Source organism: Motacilla alba, chromosome 13, assembly GCF_015832195.1.
Source record: "Motacilla alba alba isolate MOTALB_02 chromosome 13, Motacilla_alba_V1.0_pri, whole genome shotgun sequence".
NCBI lineage: Eukaryota > Metazoa > Chordata > Aves > Passeriformes > Motacillidae > Motacilla > Motacilla alba.
The window spans coordinates 17,687,170-17,705,361 of NC_052028.1; the positions used below are offsets into that span (position 1 = coordinate 17,687,170).

Below are 18,192 nucleotides of genomic sequence, written 5' to 3' on the forward strand. Positions count from 1 at the left end.
CTGAGATGGAATGAATTCACAAGATAAAGCAGATCCGCAGCTCCAGTGAGTCCCAGGGTAGCACAATGGGCTGGGAAGGTGAGCAGTGGGTGCCTGTCCCTGCCCCTGCAGCCACACTGGGACTGGAGTCCTTCAAGTGAATTTATTTTTTGAATGAGCCAAAATAACAGGAATGCCAAGGTTGAAAGCACTGGAGTGAGTTCAAAGGACAGCGTTTCTACTGGGAAATAAATCTCTCACCATTTTGTATAATTAGACAAGGAAAATGAAAAACTATTTCAGAAAGAATTCCCAGAAGCAATATCCAAGGAGGAGGTGAGAGGTGTGCTGGGCAGGAATGTGGGGCTGGGCTCTGCTGTCACTGCCACACAAACACGGGTGGCATCTCCAGCAGCAGGGCTGGAGGAGCTCCAGGACCACTGACAGGTGTGCCACCAGGAGCACTGGGACAGGGGCAGGGCACGGGGAGCTCCAGAGGCACATCCAGAGTGGCCGTGGCACCCAGGCCATGTGGAGGAGCCAGCAGACCCTGAGGGGACACACCGCAGGAGGAGGCAGGGGACAGAGGGGGGACAGAGCGGGGGGACAGAGGGGGTTTGGGGCTGTGAGTTTGGGAACACAGCCGGGAGGCGAGCGCAGTCCCCAGTCCGAGCAGCCCGAGCCCCTGGGCACGGGCCGGGGTCACATCGCTGCCGGGGCAGGGAGGGGGTCCGGGGGTGCGGTGCCACCCCGGGCACAGGTGCCGTGAGTGGCCGGTCTCAGCTGCCATCTAGTGGGGAGCGGCCACGGCTCTGGCTGGCCCCGGGTCTGGCACCGATGGGGGGAAAAGCCCTCCCAGCCCATCATCCCCACCCTGTCCCCAGCCCAGAGCCCCGAGTGCCACCTCCAGCCCTTCCTGGCACACTCCAGGGATGGGCTCTCCAAACCTCCCTGGGCAGTTCCAGGGCCTGAGCCCCCTTTCCATGGGGAAATTCCTGCTGCTGTCCACCCTGAGCCTGCCCTGGCCCAGCCTGAGGCTGTTCCCTCTCCTCCTGTCCCTGTTCCTGGGAGCAGAGCCTGACCCCTGGCTGTCCCCTCCTGGCAGGAGCTGTGCAGAGCCAGAAGGGCCACCTGAGCCTCCTCCTCCTCCTCCACACTCACTCACCACAACCTTACCTAAACGCTTACCTTGTTCTTTGCCACAAGACACAGCCTAATTTGTGCCTCTCCTAAACCCACAGCCCAGCACAGCCACCGTCAGCCAACACAGCTTTTATTCCTGACTCAGGTTCCAAGGAAGTTTCAGAATCGCTCTGGCCTCCGCCACATACATTTGCAAACTGCGTTAGCAGAGGAGAAAATCCATAAGAAACTGATCCTGAATATCTTAACAAAACCAACCACCACTGCTCCGTCATGGAGTTAGCAGTTTCTCCTGTTTCCAGCCTCAGCAGCATGGAAGAAAACCCAAAGTCAACACGGGGGCTTTATCCAAATGAATAACAAGTGGTAAGAGTTAACGGCGTGATGAGGGCTGTCTGGAGGCTGCTCTGACTGTGAGACACAGCGTAAATCTTCTCAAGTTGTGACAAATGTCTTGGCTAATGCAGCCACATTCTATGTTTAAATCTCACTAAGATGTAATTTGACATTTGGGTTTACTTTTTTCATTATAATTAAGAAACAAACTCCAGTCCGCGCTAATCTCTCCACAGCCCGAATTTGCTCATGGAATTACCATCCCCACCGTGCCAATCCTTCCCCACGCTCTACAGTCAAATCAGAGGAAAACCAGACATTCTTTCCAGTAGGGTTCTTTGGTTACAGAAATACAGTCAAAGCACAGGATGGGTATTTCTAGGAGTCCAAAGGTTAAATCCTCATCTCTTGCTCAAGGAAATCCCTGTGGAATAGGTAACACGAAGATAACATGCTGCACCCTGGTGTTGTAAGATAAGAACCCAAAGAGAACAGCCCACAGCTGCATTTTTGATGGATGGGGGAGGATAACTGAGGACAAGGAGCTGCCTCATGTGTCAACACACTCCACCTTCAGCAGCAAAGTGTCTCTTGGATCGCTTTCCATGCAGGCAGCATTCCCATCGCTCCCACCCCACACCTGGAAGGGCAGTGTAAGCCATTAGCAATTAAGTGCCACAGGTATGGCATTACTGCACAGCCACAGCCCTGACGTGCTGGATGAGCCAGCTGCCCTCACCTTGGCTGATGGGCACGACAGGGGAGAGCAGCAGCACGCAGGCGGCACCAGCACCGGGGTGGTTTGGAAGGAGTTCTCGTGACCAGATTCTGCAACAGGATAATCCAGGCAGTCCTGTCCTGGTTGCTCCACAGAACCTTTGGCATGCACAGCTCTTTGCAAGCACCCAGGATGTGTGTCTGCACCTCTGCAGACCGGTTCTGCTCCTGTGCTGCACCCTGGTACCATCAGCAGCTCCCACACAGCTGGGTGACCGCTCTCCTGCAGCTCCCGTGGCAGCGTTGCCATCCCTGCCACAGAGCTCCCAGCAGAGCTGGGCAGTGGGAGGCAGGCGAGCAGGCTGGAGGAGCACAAGACTCCATCCAGATTAGGAGCAACAGTGCCCATTTTGCTTCTGAAGAAAGGGTGCACCAGAATCAAGGCAGGGGGTTCTCTAGGAGGGATCAAGACAGCTGGCACCTGCACTGGAGAAGGTTGTGCCACTATAGCTGCCCCAGGGGTCAAGAGCCAAGGGTGGAAGAGCAGGCTGGTTCTCCCAAACAAGGGCCCCTTTTCAACAGATGATAAAAAAGGGAGCAGAGGCTGCCACAGAACCAGAGAATCATGGAAAGGTTTAAATTGGAAAGGCCCTCCCTTAAATCTCATCCAGTCCTACCCCTTGCCCTGTCCAGTGTGCATCTGGACCAGGGATGGGGCAACCACAGCTTCTCTGGGTGGGTGTAAATTGAAACAAGAGAGGTTCAGCCTTGGGGTCAGGAGGCCAGGGAAGCAGCTGGGCTGGAGCCCAGGCAGGCTGTGCCCTCTCCTCCCTCAGATGCTCTCAGCTCCCGACTGGTAACACCCCGAGCAACCTGCTCTAAGCAAGAGGCTGGACCAGAAACCTCCTGAGCTCCCGTCCTACCTGAATTACCTGATGGATCTACAACTCCAGGCTGGGGCCTGGCTGCAATCCACCACGCAATCCTTTCCCTGAAATGCAGGGCAGCACCTCCCACACACAGCCTCCCGATCTCCCAGCTGCTGCCCGTTCCAAAAGCGAGCGCTTGACCAAGTCCAGCGCTCACAGAACAGCCTCGTGGGTCCATGCCTCACCTGGCTCCAATGAGCATTTCTCCTGACAAACAAGAGCCTTTCCATGGACATGGGGGGGTTCTGCTCAAACAGGACCAGTCTGTGGGAGCAGGCTGTGCTGGGATGGGACACCCTACTCCCTGCATGGCTCTGCTCTGACTGCCAGAGCCTGGCTCGAGCCCGGTGCACAGACACCACTCCAAAGCCACACGGGCTGTCAGGGAACAGCCCAGGCTGCTCTGGCTCTCCACATGGCTTCTCTCCATATCCCAAAACACTGTTGGCCATGAGCAGGCACAGAGGCCACAGACTGTCTTGGCTGCTCAGCAGTGCCATAAGTGCCACGGGAGAGTCACCACACGAAGCTGGGATGGGCCACACCGTGACCCAGCACCCCCCAGGGACCCGCTCAGAACCAGCCAACGCTCTTCAAGCTGGCAGCGAGGTTTGCAAATGCATTCCAAAATAAAAACTAACAACAGTGAGTTTTCTGCAAACCTCCAGAATCCCTTCCAGAGGTGAGGAAGCCTTTGGCACAGCAGGAGCAAACACGGGGAACAGGGGCCACACTCCTCCGCTCACACGAAACGTACAATTCCCTACCAGACCCAGAAACGGCTGCCAAGGAGCCACGGGACTCCAAAAGCCCTGGAAATCTACAACGTATTTTCTTCCACTGCTCTTTTTGCCATGTTTTCCTTTCAGCACGGCAGAGCAGCATGTTTGTGCTGGCCAAGCCTACCCTCCTCCTCTCCACCGCACCTCCAAGCAATCCAAGCACGGGAGATACAGTATTACCTCAAATATTTAACCAAGGGATTAAACGATTCTCTTGGCAGGAGGCAGAGGCTGCCCCACGGATCCAGCTCCCTCGCGGCTGGCAGGCGCTGCGTGACAGCGGCTCTGCCCCGGGCTCCCGAGAGCTCGCCACCATCTCCTCTGCTTTCTGCCCCAAATTCCTGCTCACCGGCTCCCGGCCGTCCATGGCCTCCATCCAGAGCCGCCGGTCCTCCTCCGAGAGCGCCTGCATGGTGATGACGCCGGGCCTGCCAAGAGAAAGGGGACGCCGTCAATGAGCTGCGGGACGGGAAGCAAAGGTGGCAAAGATGAATTTTTCATGAGAGGAAGAAGGAAGGACAAGCTCCTTCCTAGCCGAGCCCCAGCACAAGGACAACAAAAGCCATGGACATCCCTGAAGGTCCTGACCAGAATGAGCAAGGAGCACTGGACATCTCCAACAATCAACACACCTTTCCAGTGGTTTTGTGCAAGAGCTGGGTGCCAAATTCCTCCTCTGGCCCTCGGCCAGCCAGCTCACCTGCGCTGGGTAAAGCACGTCCATGCAACAGCAGGAGAAGGCAAGGAAGGTAAGCAAGGAAGGTGACCAAGCAAGCAGGAGCCCCACACATCCCAGCTCCCGTGTCTCACCAGCACCCCAAGCACCAGGCTCACAAAGACCTTCTGCTGTGCAAAGCATTTCATCCCCGAGCCGTCCGTGCCCTCATGGCTGTGCCAGTCCCCCGGCCCTGTCCGTACCCTGCTGTAAGACACAGCAGTGGCAGTGCCACGGCGCTGGTCCGTGTCCCCTGCAGCAGCCTCACAGGGGGAGCAGTGCAGGAGTCCCAGGGTGCCCAGGGTGCCGCTCCTGCCCCCAGCACTGTCACACACACCACAGCCCGGAGCTGCCCTGTCAATCCAGCCTCCAACAAACAGCCCTGGGACTGCTCATTTACTGTAATGAGACGGGGAAAGGACAGGCCTGCACCCACAGCACAGGAGCAGGGGACAGCAGTGGCACTGCCCTTGCCTGAGGCCCAACGCCACCTCCACACTCCTCAGTGGACACAGCGTCCACTCCTGGACCACCCTTTCCATCCAAGGACTCAAACCTCCATTTCCTGCTCTGTTAAGCGTGACCAGCAGGGTGAGGATGGATTTGGCAAGACAGAGCGTTTGCACAGCCTCAGGTGTGGGGGTGTGGGGACACGGAGGGTGGGAGCCGTGATGCCACACCAGGGGCTGCCATCTCTCTGTGCCGTGCTTGGCCGTGAGCTCCCAGGATTTCCATCTCCACATCCCGGCCCGTCCTGCAGCCTGGATCCCAACGTGCACAGCTGGCTAAGCCTGCTCCTCCCCAGCCTTGTGCCTTTGGGCTGGGTCTGCAGCTCCAAGGGGCGGCCACATCCCCCCCAGCGCTGCTGCCGGGCTCAGGCAGACAGACAGACAGAGAGACCTGTCCGTGTGTCTGGCCTGGCGCTGCCGCTCCCTCCCCGGCTGCTCCCAGACACGGCAGCCGAGCATCCCCGGAGCACGGCGAGCAGATTCCCTGGCAACGGGGACACACAGGCAGGGGGGCGGCTGTGCTCTCTGCCCGTGGGGCTTCTGACACACAGCTGTGACAGCAGAGAGCCTCTGATGCTGCTCCTCCCAGCCCCGCAGAGCAGGGGAGGGGAAGGGAAGGGAAGGGAAGGGAAGGGAAGGGAAGGGAAGGGAAGGGAAGGGAAGGGAAGGGAAGGGAAGGGAAGGGAAGGGAAGGGAAGGGAAGGGAAGGGAAGGGAAGGGAAGGGAAGGGAAGGGAAGGGAAGGGAAGGGAAGGGAAGGGAAGGGGGTTAAACCTCGGGAACTGCCAACCACCTGCAGCGTGTTCCACTGAGCACGTAGGCGCTGTTAGGTACTCAACCCCCAAAACCTGATAAAGCCTGGGGAGAGGGGTGATTTCTAACTTGAACTTCCCAAGGTGATGCAGCTGGAAAACGCGAGCTGCACCAACACTCTGCAGATGCCCTTTGGTCCTCGATAAGAGCCTGTAAGAAAATTAAACTTTAACAGGGGCTCTCAAGAGGTGGGCTTGGCCCCTCTGCTGCTGCTCTGTGGCACACACAGGCCAGGAGCTGAGGATTAACCCTTCTAACTCCACTCCCATCCAACCAGACCAGCTTTCAGCAGGCACACGGCAGCTCAGCACTGTCCCACCAGTGGAAGCTGTGCCCAGGTCCAAAAACCAGACATAATGTGCTTGATCTCTGCTAATCCCATTGGTGAGTCAGTCAATACTCACCAGCTTAGTGGTTTGGAAGTTTACTCACTTGAGAGGGAAGAGGAAACCACTTAACCATCGCCTCATCTGAGAGGGAAAATGCTCCACATCCAGCAGCAAATATGTTCAAAACACTGCACAAAGCTCCTTGTTGTGCAGGTACAAAGTGACTCAAGAGCAGCCCCTGGTACCTGGGGAGCTGCAGTGGCCACTTTAGCCAGGGCTTAGGTCTGACTTTAAGCCAAGCTGCTGCTGAAGGCACAGACACCTCAGTCAGAAAGCCCTGGAAGGGCTCTAGCTCAGCTAGAGACACACAGGAAAGTAAATACTGGGATTTCTGTCTCTTTAGCCAGAGAAATAGAGCAGAGAAATTTAAACCCTCCATTCATGGTGTGTTGGGCACTGGACTCACAGCAGAGCACGATCCCAGAGTGGCAGTGCTGGTATCTGGAGTGCCAGCTTCCCTCAGCACAGGGCAAAGAGGTGATAACAGCAAAATGTTTGTTCTGCCTCTGAGCAGATAACAACTCCTCGGGCTTCACTTCAAAGTCAAACTTCTTTAACAGCATGAGGGGAGGGGCTGTGAAACTGAATCGAACCCAATTTCCATTGCAAATAGCCCTGCATTTCCTCCCCCAGTGTTTATTTGCCAGGGCACCCATTGCATCACTTTCCTGAGCAGAACCATCTTCCTGGCTGCGATAAATTTAAAATGCACCCACACATTACGCCTCATTCATTATGGATGTGGCCGATGCCCACGGGGTTTGTGTGCTCACAGCCAGGTCGGCTGGCACTGGATCGGCCTCCTGCCAGCCCCAGCCCTGCTGGAAACGCTGCCTGCACACAGCTCCATCCTCACCGAGCCTCCCCAGGAGCAGCCCCTCCCACAGCCGTGGCAAAAACCCCGCTCTGACCTCCCTTCCCCAAAGATTAGCAAAAGGGATCTGTCCTTGTCCCCTCACCCAACAAATGACCCCGAATACTGGGGGTCACTTTTGCAGATCATTATTTATAACGATAACATACAGTAAATACAGATTTTGCTGTGGGGCAGCTCCCACCTCCTCCCAACACACAGGATGTACCCGGACCCACTGGAGCCAGCCCGCCCCAGCTGTGCCATCAGGGCAGCAGGACACCCTCCTGGAACCCGAGCTGCTGTGGCAAACAGATCAGGGACCTGCTGATTCACTCCCAAGTGCTGCATCCCACATTTCCACCTGCATTCCACATCTTCCACCAAACCCCTTTGCCTTTTTCTGGGACACAAGGAGGGGAAGGGACATTTTGGGATCAGAAGAAATCCATTTCTAAATGGAGTGAGTGTAGGAAGGTGAGAGCAGAGCAGAACATGGCAAACACTTAATAAGAAAGAATATTTTCAATATGCTACAATCTAAAAATGGAAGATTTACCCATATGGGACCACACAGGAAATTTGAATTTTCTCAATATCTCAGCTTTTGTGACAAATGGCCTGGCCTTAAGGAGCTGTGACTAAGCACGCTGAGAAAATGAGAAACTGCAATAGCTTTTCCTTCTTCCAGGAAAACAAACAAATAAGGAAAGCAATAGAAACAGATAAGAACTTCCAACTGCTGTAGCAGCTTATCACAGCGAGACAATCTAAACTGCTGATGAAAACACACAAGAGTGCATTAATAACAGGGGCTGAGCTGGGCTGAGTGCACAGAGATGTGCCCAGTCCTGAGTGCACAGAGATGCTCCCATCCGGAGTGCACAGAGATGCTCCCATCCCGAGTGCACAGAGATGTGCCCAGTCCTGAGTGCACAGAGATGTTCACAGTCCCGAGTGCACAGAGATGTTCCCATAGTTGCACAGAGATGTGCCCAGTCCTGAGTGCACAGAGATGCTCCCATCCTGAGTGCACAGAGATGGGCCCATCCCGAGTGCACAGAGATGGGCCCATCCCGAGTGCACAGAGATGTGCCCATCCTGAATGCACAGAGATGCTCCCATCCCGAGTGCACAGAGATGCTCCCATCCCGAGTGCACAGAGACGCGCCCATCCCGAGTGCACAGAGACGCGCCCATCCCGAGTGCACAGAGAGGCTCCCATCCTGAGCAGAGCAGAACAGCCCTGACAGGACCCCACGGCCCTGGGCCAGGCACCAGCAGCCAGATGTAGCCCCAAAATGCTGGGAGCAAAGATGGAATTAAGGGGGAGGCTGACCCTGCCCTCAGAAAGTCTGGGTGCCCAGGCAGAGCTCGGAGCACCACCAGCACAGCCACCAGCACGTCCCACAGGGGTTGGGGCCACCGTGGCCACCGAGGGGAAGGAGGCTCTCCCTCAATGTGACACCCCATCCCTCCCCCGCCTGTGACAGCCCCCGAGGCTTTGTTTGAAAGGTCGCTGGAAAGGTGACACCGGCAGAGGAACGGGGACAGGCTGCGCTGCACTGAGGAGCTGCGGGCACGGGCACAGTGCAGCAGGGCTGGCTCACCTGGCACGGGGCAGCAGGGGACAGGTCCTGACACTGCCACAGCCCTGCATCTTCAAGTGCATGCCCAGAGCAAGGCCAACAGCCCTCCTGGGGATCACCATCTGCTCAGGGGAGCACTTGGCAGGTGCCTGGCAGCTCTGCCACCCCTGTGCCAACCACCCAGCCCCTGTGCCAATTCTTTCAGGAACAATTTCTGCATGGAAAGGGGGTTCAGGCACTGGAACTGCCCAGGGAGGTTTGGAGTGCCCATCCCTGGAGGTGTCCAGGGAAGGACTGGACGTGGCACTCAGTGCTCTGGGCTGGGCACAGGGTGGGGATCAGGCACAGCTGGGACTCAGTGGTTTTGGGGGTCTTTTCCCACCTCAGAGGCTCTGGGATTCTGCTCAAAAGTTCCACTGTGTCCAGGTGTGGTGCCAGTCACCCTGGGGGCACCCAGGCAGAACCTGGGGCAGTGGTGGTACCTGCAGAGCTCACTGCTCTCCTGACACACCAAACCCTGCATTTGAAAAGCTCCTGCTCCCCTAAAAGCCAGCTGGCACTTAGAAGCAGTTTGGTCCTGGCCCAGAGCAATGACCTACATTATCCTAAACGACAAAGCCTTTGTCATCACTCAAATGAGATACTCCTCCTCCCCAGGCTCATTTTGTAAGACACTGGCTGACATCCCTGTTCACCTTGTTTACAAACCTGACTTAATGTGCAGAGGCTACAAACAAGTTTAGTTAATGAAAAAAGACCATCAGCAGTAAAACACGTATCCATCACGCTGGGGGTGTATTTCGGCCAGACCCTAGAACACCATTTGGGGTTAATTTTGCTCTAACAACACAGAACAATACTTCTGACTTGCTCCACTGAACATGAGAGCTATTTGTAAATGCCAAGGCCAGGTTGGATGGGGGTTGGAGCAACCTGGCCTAGTGGAAGGTGTCCCTGCCCATGGCAGGGGGTGGAATGAGATGAGTTATAAGGTCCAACAGAAACTATTCTGGGATCTGCGACAAGGAAGCAGTGCTGTAATAACAGATCAGGCTCCAGATTTTCAGCTTGGTTGTGCTGAATCATCTTTACAGCAGAAAAACGCACTTTTTTTCCCACCTAGGAAGGAACAGCTCGTGGCTGGTGCTATTTAGGGCGTTACTGCTGAGCTCCAGCCCCGCAGCCCGCGCTGTCTGAGCTCCCAAAATGCAAGGCTGACAAAAGCCCGTTCCTGTGCAGGCTCTGAAGCACGGCCGAGGCTGCCACCTCCAGGCTGCCTGAGAGCGGTAGGACAGCCCAAGCCCTGGAGCTGCCAAGGTGGAGGTGATCTGCAGCACACCCTGCCCCTGCCAGCAGCACTGCTGGGGCCCAGATCTACCCCAGGAACAGGGAGACAGGCTGGGCACATCACAGCCTCCTTCAGCCGTGGCAAAACTTGTTGTTTCATCTTCCTGATAAGTTTATCTTGGGACTATCCAGTATTTTACACATCTAATGACAAATTCTGTCAATTCTGACAACACCAAGAGAATGCAGAGCTGCCTGTATATTGGGAAAAAAACAGCCTTTTCCTTCAGGTGTGTCCTGCTCTCCCAGGCAAATCCCTGCAGCAGGGATGTGTACACGAAAGGAGAAATTCCTCAGGTTTCCCCTTCCTGTGCTACTCCACTGCCATGGTTTACACAGAGCATGCAGATTTCTGGAGCAGCTCCTGATCCCATGCCTGGCAGGCTCCAAACATCAAGGGAAGCTTCAGCTGCCTCTGAACACGCTGAAGAAAATTATTGTGGCTCCATTCTCCTTCTCCCACTTTTTAGTTTGATTTTCACATTATAAAAAAATATCCTCAGGGCAAAGCAAAAAAAAAAAATCCTGTGTCAGCAGAAACAGTGCAGCTTTCTGGAGAGAAGCACAGCTCCAGAGAGTGGGAGGCAGCCCCAGGTTATCTCCTCCCTGAGCCAAGACAGGCAGAGCTCCATCACCCCAACCCCTCCCTGCCACGGGCTGGCACCAAAACGCTGCCCAAGCACAGGCTGGACAGGGAGAGGCACCAGGGCTTATTCCAGCATTATTCAACACCCAGATTTTAATGGACTTGGTTTTTCTGAGACCTCCAAGGAACTGCTGCAGATGGGAGGACAGCTGGACAGGCACACAACTGGGAGAGCACACTGAGCGCCTTTGCTTTTGTGAACTTTTGCTTTTGTGAACTTCTGCATTGAGGGAAACCCGAGGCAGTGACTAATTCCTCTTGGAATAGCAACACCAGCCTGGCTTTCCTGTTTGTATGTGTAAGCCATGCATGATGCTGGCTGATATGGCAACAGCTCTCACTCCTGGGTGCCGGAGATTGAATCCACACATACCTCTGGTCCAGCTGCTGTGCCGTAAGTCACAGCAGAAGTGTTTTCCTTCTTCAGGAAAAAGGAATGAAAGTGCCTGGAGGCACGAGCCAGAGTCAATCATCATCATCCTCGATGAACCAGTAACAGCCAGCCCAGTAGAAAAGCTGACACTATTCCAGCACATACCCAGTGCTGAAAGAGGCAGCACACCCCTCCCAGAACAGCCACAGAGCACCTTTTCAGGCTGGCAACTGCTCACCTTGTGTGGCCAGAGGCTGCAGAAGTGCTAAAACACCCCTGAAGTCAGAGAGACTTGAGTCAGAGAGACTTGTAAACCAAAGCACTGACTCAATACACGGAGGGCACCTGGCTGGGAAAGGTGTGATTCCATGGACTAATGCTTTCCACTTGCAGAGGGTGTGCCTAACTGTGCAGGAGCTGTGCAGGAACTGTCCCACAGCCAAGAGCAGGAGCACAGCCCTTCCCTGCACACGGTCAGCACAGCCCCAGGGGCTTCCTGGCAGCACTCACCTATCCACAGCCTCCACATCAAAGCAGAACCTCTTCTCAATGGTGTCTGTTTTCCGCCGCGTGCAGGATTTCAGGGTGACAGCTTCATCTTCCCCCTGAGAAGAGACAAAATCACAGCTGAGGCTGAGAACAACCAACAGCCACAGGCCTGTGCCAGCTGTCAATGAGCAGGTTCCAACCTGGGGGGCTCTGGCAACATCACCCTGCTAAAAACATCCACTTACATCTCTGACAGGAGGACTTGGTTTTCACCCTTACTTAATCCAAAACCTTTCAAGAGTAGCCTTCCCTTCAGGACGCCCATGATTCCATCCGTGCATAAAGCACCACACAACCCATTCTTCATGTGGGCAGCTGCTGCTGAACCACAACTTTTGGGCAAAATCAGCTTTATTTTCCATTGCTGAACAACACTCCCCAGACCTGCTGGCAGTTTGCACTCCACGCTGCGTTTTTGGCAGCATCGTGCACACGAGGGCTCTTAACAGGAGCAAACATGTCTAAAATGTTTATTATATAACAAAGCAATGACAAAACCATTCTCCCACCCAGAGAATGCCTCTCTGCATCAAAGCCATACTGGATTTCCAGAGGGCTGAGCAGCGACCCAGCAGGATCTGTGAGCACTGCTGTCCTCTGCTGGAGGGAATCCTGCCTCAGCCCTTCAGCACAGACACTTCTGCAACTGTGAAATTCCACTGATGACTTAAAAGAAAATGAATTCTGAAGGAGTTCCTGGAGACAGACACTTTCCTCTGTGCTGTTCCTGATGACACCTTGGCTGACCACCCTGTTCCCTGACATCACCATTTTTCCAGGAAACATATTTAGAATCACTTAGATTGGAAAAGACCTCAAAGATCAAAGAGTCTGAAAGTTGCCCAGAACAGCCAAGCCCACCACTAATCCATGTCCTCATGTGCCACAGCTACACCTCCATAAAATCCCCCCAGGGAGGGTCACTCCCCAGTTCTTATCCATAATCTCCTCCCCACTGCCACCTCCATTCAGCTCCTGACAACCACAACACTCCCCAGCTCTCAGTCCTGCCCATCCCGCCATGCCTCCACCTTGGCAGCAGTTTTCCTGCTGCCCTGTAGCTCCCAGCCCCTCCTGCACGGTGCAGGCACTGCTGCAGATGCTCTTCTGCTGGGACTCTGCACCTGCCCCAGAACAGCCCTAACCTGGCTGTCCTCATGTGCTTCCACAGTTCTGACCCACCAAGAGCTCTCCTGTCCCAGACAGGGACCCAGCACAGACCCAGGGGGACAGAAGAGCTCCTGCAGGGCTTGTCCCCAGGTGTGGCAGTGGCCTGGCCCTGGTGGCCCCCAGCCAGCACAAGGCTGCTCCCACTCTGCCCAGCTCCCTTCCCAGAACTCAGGGAATGCCCCTGCTCCAGACCCACCAACACCCAGCTCTGGCCACAGCCCAAGGTCACGAGGGGCTGGTGCCACCTGTGAGCCAGGAGTGATGGGTCTCCTCATGCAGCACCTCAGCACCTGCTCCAGCCAGAGCCCAGAACTCCCAGCAGTGCAGCCCCAGGCCCCAGGGCTGCTCCTTGCCCAGATGTCCATGGTGGGCACCACTGACAGGCCCTGGAGCCCAGCCAGAGCTGCCCCAGCACGGGCAGCATTTCATGCCAGGGTGGTGCAAGCACAGCCCTGGGGAGGGGCTCCAGGCTGGCCTGGAGAGGGGCTCAGGCTGCTGCCAGCAGCTCCCACAGCCCTGGGTGCTGGGAGAGCCCTGAAATGAGAAGGGACCAGACAAAACACAGTACAGCCACTGATGATTACAGGGCTGGGATATGTTAATGCTGAGCTATAATGAAGATATGCTCCAAGGCAAGAGGAAATTAATTTTAGAAGCTTCCCTGCCCACAGCTGGCTCCCTGTGCCAGCAGGAAGCCGTGTGGAGCCTGTCCAGCTGCCCCAGGCACTCCCCAGCAAGGGGATTGTGTTTGCAAACTGTCCCAGCTGGGACCACTGTGGAGGGGTCTATTGTTCCTGCTGTACAGAGGAGCAAAGCCAGCCTGGGTAGCACTGGGACACAGCATGTGCTGGCCCCCCACACCTCACATCCACTGCTCCCCCTGCTCTTCACACCCCCTCAGGGCCAAGGGGAGCTCCAGGCTCTGCTGTGGCTCTGTCCCAAACAAAACAACTTCATTGGCCAAGCCGTGGGATGCCAGAGACTCACGGAATGGTCTGGGTAGAAACGGCACTTAGAGCTCATCTTGTTCCTCTCTCTGCCATGGGCAAGGACACTTCCACTCCACCAAGCCCCATCCAACCTGGCCTTGGACAAGTCACAGGCCTTGGAGAAGGAGCAGAATAATGAACAGGCTCTCTTGTCCATGCCTTGGAGCAGGAACGAGGGACTGGGGAGCAGGAGCACCCATGGAGCTGGAGCGTGGTGGGTGCACAGGGCTGGCAAAGATCTGTGGGCTCTGGGGGGTTCCTGTCATTTTTTTCTCAAACCAGGTGCCAAGTTCATTCCCTGTGTGACAGCCACTCAGCCTGGAATGAATGTGACCCACTTCACTGCCTTTGTGTCACCTTGCCAAAAAGGTGACACAGTTTGAGCCCTGGGAGAGCCTGCAGCCAGCAGTGCCACGTGCTCCCTGGCAGGACACAGTCCTGCCAACATCCACCCCTTTCCCTCCTGCTCCCAGCCAGCACTCACTCACCCCTTTTCCTCCTGATTTCTGGTCAAAGGGCACCATGGTGATGCGCTTGGATTCCCTCTGGTAGGTGCAGTAATGCTTCACCCAGGAAGTCCCAAAGTGACCTGCAGAGCAAGCACAGGGTTCATACCCAGGCAGTGCCCTCCCATCAGAACCCTCTATGTTAACCCTCATTCCACATGCCAGGTACCTGACAGACTTCCATGAGGCACTGGCAGGGATTCTGCCTGGCTGCCACATTCCCACTGGATACCCCACTCACTGGCCAGTCCCTGCCTCCCGGGACTCTGTGCCTGCTGAATCAGCCTTTGTGCCCCTGTCCTGGCAAACCCCTTCCCCAGGCTGACCCCCGGGCTCCCCAGCCCGACACCTACGCTTCTCCTGCACGTAGAGATACCCCTCCATGGTGTAAGGGCTGATGTTTTTGTGCTCGTGGGGATTCTCCTTCATCTTCTTCATCAAAGCTTCAACCTCTGACCTTGTTCCTTCAAAGCGGTTCCTCGTCTGCAAATTAAAACAGGAATGTCTTCTCCAGAGCAGGGACCTGGGCCTGCCTCTGCAGCACATGGGGTGGGGCTGGGTCCCTACAGCCCTGTGGGAATGGGGCTGGGGAGCCCAGGGGCAGCCACAGGGCAGGTTTGCTTCCTGGGCCTGGATTTAAGCTAAAGCAAAAATATGACAAGAATTGGCAAGGCCCTCCAGAACTTTAAGGGAGCTTACAAAAATAGGGAGAGTGATTTTTGACATGGATTGATAGTGATAGGACAAGGGAAATTGATTTAAACTAAAAGTAGAGAGATTTGGATTGGATATTAGGAAAAAATTGTTCCCTGTGAGGGTGGGCAGGCCCTGGCACAGGGTGCCCAGAGCAGCTGTGGTGCCCCTGGATCCCTGGCAGTGCCCAAGGCCAGGCTGGACACTGGGGCTGGGAGCACCTGGGACACTGGAAGGTGTCCCTGCCATGGCAGGGAGTGGAATGAGATGGGCTTTAAGGTCCCTTCCAACCCAAACCAGTCTGGGATTCTGTGATTAAAATACACCAGAAGATGAGGTGGCTCTGGAGACACTGACAGTGATGGGCACCGGGACAGCCCGGGCACACTCACATTCTGGATGCTGATTGTCAGCTCTGTCTTGAAGTCACTGAAGTCCTTTGCAAGCTCGTAGCCGTGGTGGTAGAAGGTGAACAGCCCCTGCAGAAAGGCCAGCAGCTGCATTGGGAAAAAGCAAATGGAGATGGTCACTAGAGACCCAGAGCTGCACCCAGAGGCACCAGTGCTGAGGGGAGGGGGCCCTGCAGCCCCCCGGGATGGAGGGGCTCCCTGGTGGCCCCTCTGTGAGAGGGGCTGTGGGGTGAGGCTGGACTCCCTGGCCCTGCACTGCCAGGGCTCCCCAGGACCCCGTTTCACCACCCCACCCCAATTTTTGTGCTGAGCCAGACTGAGAGCTCACTTACAGGTTCCACAAACTCAAACATCTTCCTCTCCTGGACCTCCTGCACCTTGAAGACATATTCCAGGGAGACCTCGTAGAAGTGCTGCCGAACCAGGTCCACCTGGCTGTCTGCCTGCAGGGGGGTTGGAGAGGAAACAGCTCAGGAATGACCAGAGCACACCTGGCTCTGATGGGAGCACCCCCAAGCACAGCCAACCAGCTCCAGCCCCCAGTCCCAGCTGGACACATGGCACAGCAATAAACATAAACCTGACCCACATGAGCAAGCTCCTCCTTCAGCTGAGGAAAATGGGTGTGGTGACTCACATTCTCACCTCCCCAGCAGCTGGGTGGAAAACACGCAGTAGAGGGGAGAAAAATGGAAATCTGTGAACTGGACAAGAAAAGGCAACTCTCCCTTTCCTGGAAAGCACTCCCCCTCGCCAGGGATGCCACATCCACATTTCACAACTCCACACTGAATCCTCCAAGGTAACCTCTCCCTCGGGGGGTCTGAGCCACACAAACCACGCACACTTCCCAGTGGCACGGGGGAACAGGAACCAGCCCCTGAGCTGGGAGCTGCTCCCAGAGGGCTCCTCCTGCCTTCCCGGCAGCAGCCCGAGCCACGGCCCGGCTGCGAGATGCCACCAGATGGCACCAGCAGGCAGCGCTGCTCCAGCGCACCTGCACGGGCCGGCATCCCGCACTGATCCCGCACACATCCCGAACTGAACCCCGCACTGCATCCCAAACACATCCCCAGCTGAACCCCGAACTGAATCCCAAACACATCCCCAAATGAATCCTGAACTGAATCCCAAACACATCCCCAGCTGAACCCCGAACTGAATCCCAAACACACCCCCAACTGAATCCCAAAGTGAATCCCACACTGATCCCGCACATATCCTGAACTGCACCCCACACGGCACCTCCAGGCAGCCCCCGAGGCCCATGCTCTGCCCAGGGCACAGGATCACACGTCGGACAGCCACGAGTGGATCCTTCCCTCCCCAGCCAGAATTCCTTCCACTCCCAGGCCCCACACCAGCATCTCCAATGCGAACTGAACCAGGGCTCAGAGGGTCCTTTGAAAGCCACCATTCCCTGGGACACGTGGGAAGGTATTTACAAACCCCAAGGACAAGGCTGGCTTGCAGGCACATCTGCCCAGATCCTGAGCCCTCTTCAGCCCTGCTTTGCTGGAAGATGATCGCCTGTGCCCCAGGTATTCCTGCTCTCGAGTCCCCAGCTCTGCTGGGCACGGTCCCACCACCTGGGTACAGGAGCCCCGTGCCCGCCAGTGCCCCCAGTAAGGGATCAGCAGCACACCAGCACCGTGCCCAAGGGCAGGGACACACATGCTGCAGGACCAAGCCAGCTCTGGGCCTGCACAAGGAGTTCCAGACTTGAAAGAAGTGATTGAAAACTCAGCATACTCATCCAGTAGGAGCACTTGTCACCACAGCTAGCCACGTCCTGAACCACTGATGGCTCCTAAAGAGTTTAAGGCACTAAGCCTGATGCCTCCTCCCCTGGAGCACAAAGCAGAGCAGCCACTTGCAGAGAGGGAGACCAGACATCCATGATTTGTGCTGGCACATGGGAAGCCTGCAGCAGAACCAGTTCCTTTCTTTTACACTCTTTAATTATAAACCCTCTCTCCTTTTTGATTGCTATCCATTTTGGGATCTCTCTGATTTACTCACCAAGAAAGCTCCATATCCTTTCATTACAGGAAAAGGGGAAAACCCAGCACCCGCAGCCAGAATGAGGGAAAAAATGAGTTTACAGCCAGGAGAACCATTGTTATGAGCTGTGTGAGGCATTCAAAAAGCTCTCCACAGTCACGGCCAGACATGGAAACTCAGAGGTTGCTCTCACCTCCTGAAGCTGGGATTCTTTCTTCTTGGAAGACAAGTTCAAGTGCTTTTCTAGGACACCACAGTATTTCTCCGTCTCCTTGTCGTATTTCTTTTTGGCATCCTACAGACCAGGACAAAAAGTGTGACACTGAACACAACAGTCCCAGAGCAGCTGTGACAGCATGCCTATGGCACTGGGCAGGATGGTAGTGCCAGGTGGGAGCCACCATGAGACAGGACCTGGGGGCAGCAGCTGGAAGCAGGTGAGGCTGCTTTTATGTGCCAGCATCAGCAGCTCCAGGAAAGCAGCTTATGCTGCCAAAACCCCAGGCTTGAGGGAACCCCTCCTCTGCTCCTGGGGCCCAGTGCTTGGTAAAACGTCCAGATCCAGCTCCAAAAGCAACAGGGCAAGGAAAGTGCTTTCTAAGCAGAACACGGTCACAATTCCACACCCCACCCTGCCACCCCTTGCAAGAGCTTCTCCTCCGTGGGACAATGACACAGCACCTCGGCTGTTTGTGGCAGCAGCATTAAGGACACCAGCTCCACTTTCCTTTGCAGCCCTGTCCCAGCCTGGC

The 18,192-nt window shown here is 55.7% G+C and overlaps 1 protein-coding gene across 6 annotated transcripts in view; it reads right to left on the reverse strand.

Moving 5' to 3' along the window:
- ARHGAP26 (Rho GTPase activating protein 26) overlaps positions 1-18,192 on the reverse strand; it is a 99,873-nt gene that overhangs the window by 61,952 nt on the left and 19,729 nt on the right. For all 6 annotated transcript variants that reach the window (XM_038150491.1, XM_038150489.1, XM_038150494.1 and 3 more), the window contains exons 5-11: positions 17,634-17,735; positions 15,769-15,879; positions 15,419-15,523; positions 14,687-14,816; positions 14,316-14,416; positions 11,630-11,724; positions 4,236-4,314 (exon numbers count right to left, since the gene is read on the reverse strand). In XM_038150491.1, the coding sequence (XP_038006419.1) occupies positions 4,236-4,314; positions 11,630-11,724; positions 14,316-14,416; positions 14,687-14,816; positions 15,419-15,523; positions 15,769-15,879; positions 17,634-17,735 (723 nt within the window). The remainder of the gene's footprint in view (positions 1-4,235; positions 4,315-11,629; positions 11,725-14,315; positions 14,417-14,686; positions 14,817-15,418; positions 15,524-15,768; positions 15,880-17,633; positions 17,736-18,192) is intronic.